Genomic DNA, 13009 nt, shown 5'->3' on the forward strand with positions numbered 1-13009 from the left:
GGAATTGCTGATTCTAGGTCAGCCACAACAGGTTTTCACTGCAGGGTGCCTCAAGGCTCAGTGCTTGATCCAGTCCTCCTTTCCATTTACATGCTCCCTCTAGGCTACCTCATATGCAGACATAATATCAGTTTCCGTTTTTACACAGACGATACTCAGATCCATCTGAACTGTGACCCTGAAAACAACTATCAGAACAACCTGCTAAATTGTCTTAATGACATCCACACGTTGATGCCACACATTTCTTGCAGCTTGATGCTGATGAGACAGATATTAATCATAGGTCAATATAGTAGTAGTCATTCACACATTCCTAACCAGTTGATTGATCACATACAAAGCCCTGAGAGGCCTTACTCCAAGCTATCTCTCAGATCTCTTATTGCTTTATGTCCCTTCTTGCTCCATGAGATCATCAGATGTGTTGGTTCTTGTTGTTCCAAGGTTCAGATTGATACATAAAGAGGACCTTTGCAGTCAGGGCTCCTAGACTTTGGAATGAACTGCCTGAGGAGATCAGGGCTGCTAACGCTGTCTCATCTTTTAAATAACTGTTAAAAACGCACTTGTTTAAAGTTGACCTTATTATATTTTATGGAATTTTAGTTCATTTTACTTTATTTGTGTTTTTATAATGTGTTTAGTTTTTATGCCGTTCAGTTTGTTTTTGCATTTTATAGGTGTTCTGTCTTTATTGTAAAGCACTTTGTTTTGAAAAGTGTATATATAGTAGCAGTATAAGTTATTATTGTTATTATTATTATTATTATTAGTAGTAGTAGTAGTAGTAGTAGTAGTAGTGGTAGTATCTCCTAAGTATGTTGTAGTTGTGTCAACCTTTTCATAAAGTTGGCTTGAGAAAATACAGACACACTAAGGCTTCATGAAAACTCTTAAAAAGTGGAAGCTGAGTTTTTTTCTTAGCTGATGGCAGGTTGATATATTATAGATACATTCTTTTACCCACCAACAACACTATATGTTATTTTGTGCATTTCCTCTCAACTATTTACATTTTTTTTCTTGATTTCAAATACAGTAAAAGTAACATTTGGGTTTTTCCTCAGTTTCATTGTTTACAGTAGGGTAATATGGTGTGGTGTGGTCTATCTTATTGAATAGTTATAGTTTAGCATAGTGTTGAATAGTTGACTGTAATGATGATTGTATAGTAATATGTTCTAGCCTTGCAGCTGTCTTGGACACATCTCTCTTTAGACAGACATTGTTAATCTCCGTGAGGAGGGAAAGGCTCAGTTAAATAATGAAACATAAAATATATTATTGCTCTCAATTTAACGTAATCCACCCTCATAGCATCCTCTCGTCCGGCATACACCCTCACAATGGATCACTTGGATTTACAGTAGTAAGGTTTTATTTTGATCTTGGACCAACATGTGTGGATATACTTTAAGCACAACACTGTGTTATCTCTGATATTCCTCATATCCTGTAGAATACGTATTCTATGAGATAACAGACTTTTTTGCTGTGAACACTTTCATGTTCCTGCAGATTCCAGTTCATAAAAACTCTGCTTAGGTTTCTGAAGCTCTTCATGGATATAGGTAGATGCACAATAAGTACAAAGAACATGGTTTTCTTGTGAGAAAGGAGGAAATACAGCTAATCCTGGCTGCCTTGGATCCAGTCTGGATCAGTTATTGGCATTGGACATGGACCTGGATCAGTTATTGACGTTAGACCTGGATTTATTCAGTCAAACTTCCAGCTGACTGAATCAGTTGGTGCCCCCTACAAGAGGGGAACAGGCAAAATAGTTATATTTAGAGTACAAATTATTAGGTTGAGAGCATAAATTATTGAATAAAGAGCACAATTTTTTAATTTGATGGCACAAATTTCCTTTTTTTTCTCTCTTTGGCCCCTCCCGGGCTCCATAGAATTCAAACTGTATAGCAGATAAATGCACTGTTCCCAAATGATTGACACACAGACAGATCAGAATGGATGCTGAGCCAAGCTTTAATTAGAAAGAACAGAAAGTCCAGAGATTTTTGGCTTTGCAGAATTATAGAGTACAATGTCATGAGTACAATACAGAGGCTACTTTAAATTATACTTTCATTTTGCAGTATTTCATTTGATAAAGAGAGTATAAATTGAATGAATTGAGTCAAAATGAAAAGTATCTTCTCTAGGGCTATAATGATTATTGTCATTATTGATTAATCTGCAATTTATTTTCTCAATTAATCTTTTGGTCTGTAAAACATCACAAAATGGTGAAAAATGTCCATCCCAGTTCCCCAAAACTCAACGTGACATTTTCAGGGTTTCTGTGAACACCTCAGAAAACACAACAGCATAATTATGCAAACTCGTAAGGGGTTTTATGAGTCTGAGAATGTTCCTGGTATCTGTGACATTTGTACATCTTAATAGGTATGCAGAGGCATGAATATAAAAGAGCAATAAATCATTTGTGTCACAATAGTTGACAAAAGCATTAAAATGTTGTAGAACACGGAACTCTGCATTATCAGTTTGACCATTGAAAACCGCATCAGGGCAGTACCTTTCAACATCAGCCCATGTCACAATGGGCCAATGACTCAGAACACTGGGAGACTTCAGAAGTGTTGCTGCAACCACCTTCCTGCCGATGCACAAGACACAATTTATAATCACTCTGTTACCAGGTTCAGTGTTGAAGACTTGACTGATATCATACATTTCTTTGTCTCTGTTATATGGGATGCTTATAGCCAGACTAAACATTGGATTATATCTGTGAAAGGAAACAGATGCACAAAATGTTAACCATCCTGGCATGTTTAATACAGAGCAGAACACTTTAAAATCAAAGCCAACAATTAATGAAGGAATTTATCACCTGATGAAGCATTATGCCTTTTTAATGTGTTTTCAACATTTTTTGGATGTGGCTTAGAGCCATGAGCTGTATCTGACTGTGGCTACAAAGATTACAATAATTTGTAGGATAACTGTTGGTTTGGGTGTCTCAATGATCTGTTGAGATAAAATAAGCTCAGTGTCATCCTTTTGACATCTAAAATAGGAACTCATTTTAATCAGGATGACTCATCCTTGTGACACTCAACACATCTCAAATAAGATGTACCAGTTGAGAAATAACAGTAAACTTTAACCATTTAAGTATTCAATGCATACAGTGTAGTAAATTTACAGAAGGTATACATTTACTACACTGCAGCTCTGTTTAAACATGTAAAATGGCATTGAATGAGGTGAAGGGGGGAAAACTACCTAGTATACTACTAAGGTAAAGTAAGGTACTAGATCTGAGACAAATTGTGATTTGAAAAACAATGACTTTGTCCAACCTCTGGCCTTGTGATATACCCTTGCTAAATGACAGCCAGAATCAAGCACAAAGGTAGCTAACCTGCTAATTTTAGTTCATGATCCAGTCCCCAATGCTGCTGCATGAGGGCCCAACTGCTTTGGCTGTTGTGGTTTGAGGAAGCATGGAGGAAACACAGTAAACTCAGTAAAACTAACAGTCAGTCCTAATACGTCTGGCTGTCTGTCTATTGCAGTGTTTATCTTACAAGATTATTTCAACCTGTGTGTGTGTTTGTGTGTGTGTGTTACTGTTGATGTTTTGAAACATTTAACTAGGAAATGTACTTTTAGTTTAGTCTTCTAACAGCAATAATCTGGTTTCCAAACACAATAAACATTTTTACAACACTCCACCGAGATATCACAATCTGCAGATGGAAAACATAATAAAAATTGCATGAATCGCAGAGCAGTTGGGAACTGGAGGTCAAGACTTTATCGACAGCTAAATGTAACCCAAACAGCTCCTACTGTAAAGATAAAAGATTATTCTTCCTCACAGTTTCAGGGGAAATGAAACTCAGACCTGGTCCTGCTCTTTAGCACAGTGAAATCTATAACACTTAACAATCGGCCATAAAACAAGATTGCTGGAAAATAGGGTGAGGTGATCTGCAGACGCTACTTAGCAGCTGTGAGGCAGGTGAGCGCTTCAGTATCGCTGTTCAGGCTTGGAGAAAACACAACCGGGTCGACATGGACACTGATGGTTCGATTTGGACTCGTCTCCTCCTTGTTGTCTGTGTGTGTGTCTGTGCTGTTTCTGGAGGTCCTTTAGGTGAGTGAAGCCAGGATGAGAGGATTTCCTGGAGATGAAAAATAGACCGATTTAATTTGTAACAGTCAACAATAAGAAAAATAATTATTTTCTCGATACTGAAGAATGAAGTTGAAGTTACTTCTGTCCAAATCTGTCATTTCTATCCACCCAAAAATCAAAGAAATACATAAAATATAAATTATTCTGTTATATCTGTTTGATCACAGCTCACTGCAAATCATTTAAATTTGAGTTTCTCTGTTCCAAAGTCCAAATTCAGGTGCTGCACGCAAAAAAAAAAGAATGGTTGGTTCTTCGACCACCCTTCTTGGCAGAACTGGAAGAGTTTAACCAAGTTTTTCAGTTTTCTTACATGGACTCGTCTTTTCAGAGCATTTTCAATTTTCAGTGGGTTTGAGGCCAGGACTTCGGGCTTGATTTAGCCATCCAAAAACAACTTTTGATGTGTTTTTATGGTCACTGTCATGTTGGAACATTCAATTATGTCTTGCTAAAGGTTTGATGTTGTCCTGAAGAATTATGACATAATCTTCCTCCTCCATTACTCTGTCTTTCTGCAATGCATCAGTTCAACCGCCATGTTTGACAGTGTTTTTAGGGCTTAATACTTCACTTTTCTTCCTCTGAACATACTTCTTGGCATTGTGGCCAAATTATTCCATCTTTGCCACATATTACAACAATCTCTCCTAAAGGAGGGTTTTTTTTGTCCATGTGATCAGCAACAAAGTCCAGCTTATAGTGAGCTTATGTAACTTTTGCTGAACAGCGGCAACTTTGGCCAAGAATGGCAATAAAATCAGCTAACTGGCTCAGTAATGTCAGTTACACAGAAATAACTATATAATAATAACCTAAAGGTTACTAACATTTGCTACAATAAGCTACTGGTCATACCAGACCAAGTAAGGTTGTTTCAGCAAAGCCACAGAATGTACCGAACTGAGCAAGTGTGCGTTTTTTTGCTTATGAATTAAACTGTTATATTGTAAGGGGAATAATGTGTCATTTCTTCTTTCAAAAGTTACAGTTTCTCGCTTTAAGGAGCAAAGTGCATTTTGACACAGGAGCTTCTTTCTTGGCGATGTAGGACTCACTCGACTGATGACAGTTACAACAGTTTTCCATCAGCCTCTAAATCATAGCAGGCCTGGTTTTGGCCTGATGTGACTCAGAGGCTCCAGAGAGGGCAATATCAGACAGTCTTTCAGTTGGTCATTCCACCAGTTTGGTCCAGATGCAATGAAATTGTGTACAAACATTTATGGTCCTCAGAGGATGGATCATAATGATTTTGGTGATCCCTGATTTTTCCTCCAGTGCCACCAATGTGTCTAGTACTTTGGTTTATAACCAAATACCTGTTAAACTAATGAGCCTTGACTTTACTTGACTTTACTGTACTAAGCTATGGGGACTTTCCCATTATAATGGGCGCCATTTTTGGCTCAATCTAATGCATATGGTCATGCAAGCCCAAGACAAATTTAGAAACAAAAGAGACCAAAGTTTTAGTACATTTCCCAGTCATTCAGTTCATAGAAAAAGAACAGTTGGAGAAATTCAATTAATATTACCAAACTTCCATGACAGAAATCTTCCATACATATATAGTGTATGTAAATAGTGTATGTAAATGTTTGAGAGAGAAAATATATTTTACTGTGAACCAACTGTGATTTGTGTATTCTCTATTAAATTGTGTTTTTCTGTCCCTCAAGTTACTTCAACCATAAACTGTAATAAGGGAGGGCACCTGGATGTGGGTGCAGTGGATGAAGGATATTCAGGTAAAGTAGATACAACATCAATCAAATCTTATTTGATTAAATAATACAGGAGAATTAATTGTGTTTAAATTGAAGTGGTTTAATCTGGTAAATTTACTACCATACTATACACACTGTACACTGTTAATTAATGTTAAAATACAATTAGATATGTAGATATGCAGTATACGGTAGATATGTTTAGCTTGCCCTCCTCATAATGCTCCCATGATGCTGCAGGGGATGTGGAGTTGGTGAATGGCATCACGGAAGGTGTGAAGCTGGTGCCCCACATCAAACCCGCCCACCTGGAGTTTCTGGAGCTGAGCTTCACTCCTGGACAAACCAGTGCAACCGTTCGCACCAAGAAGCCGCTGGATGCTGATGCAGACATTCTGGTACTAGAGTTTGGTCAACCCGGTCTCTTTGAATTGTTTATATATATATACTATATATATACTACTAATTTGCAACTCCAAATATATTTTTACGCCTGCAGTATGTTTTCTTTCAACATAAATAGGCTGTAATACAAGGTTTTAGCAGTCTGCTAAGACAAATCAAGTCAGTGTCCTCCAAAGGTACAGTCGTTATTAGTAGCCCTATTATTAGTTAACTCTAACCCATAGTACAAATTCCTCTCCTTGTGTTTTTTCAGACAGCGTCCTCCTTACTGAGCTGGAGGGAAAGAAACACAAATAGGGAATTTGTCAATTCCATCTTTATGGATGTTTTAATTCAGTGGTAGAAAGTACATTTATTTCAAGTATAATTTTGAGGTACTTGTACTTTACTTGAGTATTTCCATGTGATGCTACTTTATACTTCCACTCCACTACATTTCAGAGGGAAATATTGTACTTTCTACTCCACTAGATTTATTTGACAGCTTTAGTTACTTTTCAGATGAAGATTTTACACAATGGATAATATAACAAGCTTTTAAAATACAACACATTGTTAAAGATGAAACCAGTGGTTTCCAACCTTTTTGGCTTTTGACGTCTTACAAAAAGCAGTGTGTAGTCGGGGTCACATTTCACATGTCTATGAGTTGTTAACAGCTCCACCAAATAGTGATTTTTCCCTCTAAACTTCTCACATGCTTTCATTTCAATAACTGTTCAAATGATCCAATATTTCAGCAAAAATCAAAGATTAGAGAAAAAGTCCAAAAACTGAAAACAGATTTGTGTATCAGAACTTTGTTTTTTCTTCTTTCCTCTCCCATTAATCATCTTACGACCCCTCAGATTTATCTGCTGACCCTTTGGAGGGGCCCGACCCCTAGGTTGGGAACCACTGGACTAAACTAGCTAACTGTATATAAAGTAGTTGAAACTAGCTCCACCTCCAGCAGCTACAACAGTAACATGCTGCTCTAACACTGATGCTTCACTATTAATAATCTAATGATGTCATATATAATAATATATCAGTCAGAGGGACCAAACCACTACTTTTACTGCAATACTTTAACTACATCAAGCTCATAATACTTATATACTTTTACTGCAATACTTTAACTACATCAAGCTCATAATACTTATGTACCTTTACTGCAATACTTTAACTACATCAAGCTCATAATACTTATGTACTTTTACTGTAGTAGGATTTTTCATACAGGACTGTTACTTGTAATGGAGTATTTTTACATTGCTGTGTTGGTACTTTTACTTAAGTAAAGGATCTGAATACTTCTTCTGCCACTGCTTTAATTATAATAGACACATCCTCGGTGTAAGTTTTGCACTATGTCCTGTAAGTCATCTCAGACTTAAAATCCACTGTGTTCTTGTCTTACAGACGGGCCGCACCTTGTTTTATTCTATTATGTGTGACGGTTTAGTTAAGGTGGGTGAAATGCCAACGTTTCTGTACAAATATGCAGTATCCAATAACATTACAAAATTAAATATTTCAAATGATACTTTTACCTTTGCAGTACAACAACACTCGGACGCTGAAAATCAACGATCTCAATGACAACGCACCAATTTTTAAACAGAAGGTCTACCGCAAATCTGTCTCTGAGGTAAGTTACTGAAGTCCAGAAGTGCAAGAGAAAGCACAGGATCATAAATGGTGGCAATGCAAACAACCTTCAACAAACACCAAAATATGGAAATTAGGAAGTGAATTGTAAGGTTAATGAATACCTACAGTCATGTCATTTATGCACACATTGAGGCAGGAGACCAGGAATAAGCACTGGCATGCACATCTCAACTGACTATTGTGTAGCAGTCACTGATTGGCTCTGGATTAATTACCAGTTAAGGGGGGCTTCAGCACAAAATTGAAAATGTTTGATTTCTTCAAACAATCTTGTGTTTTACATTTAATTGGCTCAGCTTACTAGAGACTAGTGATAGCGTTCAATTAAGTGTTGTCTTACGTTACCTCTGATTGGCTAACCAGACTACAAACTGCGGTCTTGCTTACCCAAAATGCTGCTGAAAGTATTTGACAAGTATCTTAAATTGAGAGAGAAGATAAATGTCGTAACAAATTTTGTCTTCAGGCTAAATGTTTGGCTTGTGGGAGCAACAGAATCTGCATCCATTCATTCAATTTTTCTCCTTTTAGATACATTCTGTGGACACCGAGGTTCTTCAAGTGACAGCAGAGGACGCAGACAGCACAGCAGCAAACAACAGAGTGACATATTCCATTGTAATAAGATCTAACTATCTTTGGAAAAGCAGAAATGAACAATAACTTGTATGAAGATGTAATGGTAACTTTAGTGATGTCCATCTTTCACAAGGAACCAGCTTCAGAAGACTTTGAGGTGATCAACTCTGGAGCTTTTATTTTAAAGAGACGTTTGAACTACAATCTAGTTCAGAAGTACAGCTTTACTGTGAAGGCCGAGGTAAGTGAAACCATAACACCCAACTGTCAATACATACAGTATGATTTACAGCGAAAAAAATAAAGCAGATGTTATTTATTAAACAGTGAATGTCATGAATAACTGATTGGTTTACTTTGTCTTTACCATGATTCCCTACAGGATAGCGAGGGGAAGTTTGACACAGCCACTGTAGATATTGACGTGGTGGACTTTGATAACTTGAACCCGTATTTCATCCACAACCTGTACCAAGCCTTTATTCTGGAGAATCTGGTGAGTCTCTCATGCAACATATTTCTCAAATGTCCATGTCTTGGTTATATCTTTCACAGTGCAAACAAACCAACACATATTTGTCATCTATATGATAACCAATGACTTCAGGGCATTTGAAAACCCAGTGTGAGTTTTTAGATCGCAGATTCAAGTGTACTATTTGAAAATTCTTGATTTCAGTGCTCCACTGTGGTCGTATGAGAAATATATGAATGAATAGCATTTTGTGGTCACAAAATGATTAAAGGACAGACTCAAAATTTTTTAAGTCTGAGTTAAAATAGCAGTCTGGAGCCCAAGGAACAGTGAAACATGTTTTTCTTGCTGTAATCGATCCTCCTGTCCATACTGACCATTAGAAGATCCTTTAAAAGCATTTAAAAGTTGATGTGAAGCTTATATGAGGCTTCAGCAGTCTGAGTTAGTCATATCAAGTGGATATCTGACACATTTACAGTCTTTTTAGCATCAAATTCCCTCTTTGTGTTTCCTCGGACAGTGTTTCCCTGTTGAGCTGCAGGTGGAAGTATAGTAACAAAAAGAGGAACTTTGGCACTAAAAAGACTGAAAACATTGAAAGATATCTACTTGATTTGACTGAAGCTTCATATTAGCTTCAGATAAACTTTTAAATACATTTTTGCACAGAAGAAGGACTGTGGATTTTGTCCCCAATCACTTCCATTGTAAGGTCATTATGAAGGGATCTTCTAATGGTCAGTGTGAACAGGAGGTATGATTACAGCAAGAAAAACAGCTTTCATGTTCATTTGGACACATGGCAGACTTGAAAAATTGTAAACCCATCCTTTAAGGCACTTTAATGAGAAAGTTAGTAACCATGAAATATGAGTATTTTTATAAATCCTGTAGTGTTCTCTGTCATTTTTTCAGATGACTTTGAAGTACTGCTTTTGAATTTGATCTACAGAAGTTTTATATTAACTCCTTGTATCTAATATATTTCAGGCTGGGTCTTTCCACACCATTCAGCCAGAGGCGATAAAGGCTCAGGATGGAGACACTGGGATCAACATGACTCTAACTTACAGTATCAATGCAGGTAAATGACAGGAGGTAAAAGCATCAAATCCAGTTCAAACTTTTGAGGCAAAACAAGGTTCAAGGTTCAGTTTTATTGTCATTATACAATACAAGGTTGCACAATGAAATCCACACTAAATATGTGGAAAGATGCTAATATATATATTCCAAATGTTCTGTGTGTGTTCAGTGTCTCCAGACAAGTATCGGAGTAACTTCTACATTGACTCCAGCAGCGGCGTTCTGTCTTTGGTGATGGCCATAGACAGAGAGGAGATGAACAGCAGTGTGATCTCTGTCGACATCAAGGTACTGATAGTTTAATCTGAGATCATTCATGGAGGAAGATGTCACAAAACAAATATCTGATATCATAATATACAAATTAGCTCCTTGTCTCTGGTTGGTGTTTTATTTCAGAGGAATCAGCTGGTGTTGTGTTTGGTCTCAGCCCTCAATTGTTATTAAGCCAGAGAAGAACTGTATCAAACATAGTGAGCTAAGCGAATAACTTACTGCTTCAATGGACTCTATTATTTGATTGTCAACACTGTTAAAATGGTTTGCTATTGGTCGATATTGTAAAGTTCACCAAAAGTGTAACATGCCCCATGTGAATTTACTGTATTCTACGTGGTCCGATTGCAACAATATCATTCAAATTAATTGAATTATGGGCAAGATTCACTGCCAAAAACACTAACGTAACTCTCCCCTAATGCTCAAACACCATCTGGCTGTTTTATTTCCAAATATTTAATTAATTTATTCAACCTTTCTTCACACAAATTGGTCCAATGAGAGCAGTTCACTCTCTTTTGCATTGGTGCCCCGAGTACACAGGATGATAAGAGAAAAGGGGAAAATTCAAGATTTACAGTTTAAAGCAATCTGGATATAAAAGGATAAAGATAAAATTGAGGAAGGCTAAGACATGTGCGTCAAATTAGCATTAAATAAATTAAAAGTAAAAGGTTAAATATGAAAGATAATATAAAGTGAGACACACTTTTACAGAAGTAAAACACAGATTATATACAGTATAAAACACAAAAATGATGTTGAATCTTTATCACTTTTTTTTTTTTTTTGTTATCGATTGTTTTTATTTCCAAAGAAAAAACATAACAGAATTTTTTACAATAACAACACAGACAGTTTTTAGGGATTCTTCAAGCAATTAAGATAAACTAAAGTTGCGTTCATTTTCTCAAATGAGCAGATTGAATACATATCTTCATAATTCATGATGATAAACTGTTAAACGATACCGATACCATTCAACTTAACAGTTAGGAGATTGCTTGAACATTTACTGTGGTAATACTTCTTCAATTAGTTTGCTGAAAAATCCATTATTGGACTGGATGTTTGAGATACTTATCACCCTGTAGCTAACAAAAGGTAAACCCTCCCTCCTTCCTACACCCATGTGGCGCCCAGTTCCCTCCCCTCCCAACCCGCAAAAAATTTGGTAGATGGCAGTTTAAGTGTTGAAGTATCGTTCAGAATCAACAATCTGGGACAACAAGGAATTCAATTCAAACATTCCTTTATCACTTATCATGTGTAATATTTTCTTCCTCCTCTCAGGCGGCCCAGACAGACGACACTTTGAAGACGGCTGTTGCTTCGGTGTCTGTTACTGTGGAGGACGTTAACGATAACCCTCCAGAGTTTGACCAGTCTGATTACTCTGTTAACCTTCTGGAAAATTCTCCTGTTGATGCTGTTCTGTTAAAAGTCATCGTCACCGACCGGGACCAGGTAGATTATACTTCAAACTTCACTCAGAGACCTAAAACACTGTATAACATAGAAGTGACAAACAACAGTTACCCTCGGCAGTGTCAATTTCATGTTTGCATGTATACAGATTAATGGTGTATGTGCACAAACCTAAATCTAATTAAATTTCATGCTCAGTCTCTTCTGATGTATTATTTTCTCTTTTCTCAGGGAGGCTTTGTGGGAACCCTGCGGATCCTTCCAGAATCTGCTCCTTTCTCTATCGGCTCTGATGGGACAGTAAGAGTGAAGAACTCCACAGTTCTGGACAGAGAGACCACCGAAAGCATCACATTTCAGGTAATCTAGCAACCCAGTCATCTATTAATTATACTTCTGCCTTAGCTTTTATGTTTTGGGCAAATTAAACGCCGGTCAAAACTTTCAGTGCCAATGCAGAAAGTGCTGTTCTGTTCATAGTGCAGCAAGTTAACCTTTCATACTGGTGTCCCAGGTTTGGGTCCCATCTCATTCAAATAAGAAATAGTCTGTCCCTAACTCTTAACTAGGTGATTTTGGTTGCCCAACCTCACCTTAAGCATGCATATACATGGCCCTTATGCAGCTTGAAATGTCTCAGAGAAGTTCTTCTTTCATACAAGGGTTTTGTGTTTTCAGGATTTGTTGATAAATGCCACTTTATGGAAGCTGACAGCTTTAGTTTCCTTGGTTGTTCGATCACACATTGCAAGACTGAAATACAAACAGTTTAATATATTTGGAACCAACTTTTCAAAATTTTCAGTTTCATGGAGTATTTACTAACTGACTACATGTGTAAATTAGTCCAGCCACAGTTCATCTGCTTTCGTTAAAGTACTGCTGAGAAAGACCTCATGCAGGGCTGTTTTGATTCAAGTGGTGTACAGTATATTTGGAAAGAAACAGTACACAAAAGAGTTTTTTGTGGCTGAATGTGGAATATTAGTTGAAGAGAAGACAGATGTACATACACCGTGCAAGAGGAAGTCTATATAAGGACATACTGGTTAAATAGCCAGATGTTGTCAGCTCAACAAAAAGGTCAATAAAAGTATAAATTGGGAAGATTTTATGTGGGAGATTTTTGATAAAACTTTTAAACTTCTTTGACTAGATTATTGCTTTAAACAGATATAAGTTAAAATGCTT

The 13009-nt window shown here is 37.0% G+C and overlaps 1 protein-coding gene across 1 annotated transcript in view; it reads left to right on the forward strand.

Moving 5' to 3' along the window:
- LOC121908240 (cadherin-23-like) overlaps positions 1–13009 on the forward strand; it is a 41297-nt gene that overhangs the window by 25461 nt on the left and 2827 nt on the right. The window contains exons 3-13 of the mRNA XM_042428111.1: positions 5860–5928; positions 6148–6305; positions 7717–7764; positions 7856–7945; positions 8500–8586; positions 8681–8788; positions 8930–9043; positions 10016–10109; positions 10281–10399; positions 11684–11857; positions 12050–12178. Of these exons, the coding sequence (XP_042284045.1) occupies positions 5860–5928; positions 6148–6305; positions 7717–7764; positions 7856–7945; positions 8500–8586; positions 8681–8788; positions 8930–9043; positions 10016–10109; positions 10281–10399; positions 11684–11857; positions 12050–12178 (1190 nt within the window). The remainder of the gene's footprint in view (positions 1–5859; positions 5929–6147; positions 6306–7716; positions 7765–7855; positions 7946–8499; positions 8587–8680; positions 8789–8929; positions 9044–10015; positions 10110–10280; positions 10400–11683; positions 11858–12049; positions 12179–13009) is intronic.

Source organism: Thunnus maccoyii, chromosome 2, assembly GCF_910596095.1.
Source record: "Thunnus maccoyii chromosome 2, fThuMac1.1, whole genome shotgun sequence".
In the NCBI taxonomy this organism is placed as follows: Eukaryota; Metazoa; Chordata; class Actinopteri; order Scombriformes; family Scombridae; genus Thunnus; species Thunnus maccoyii.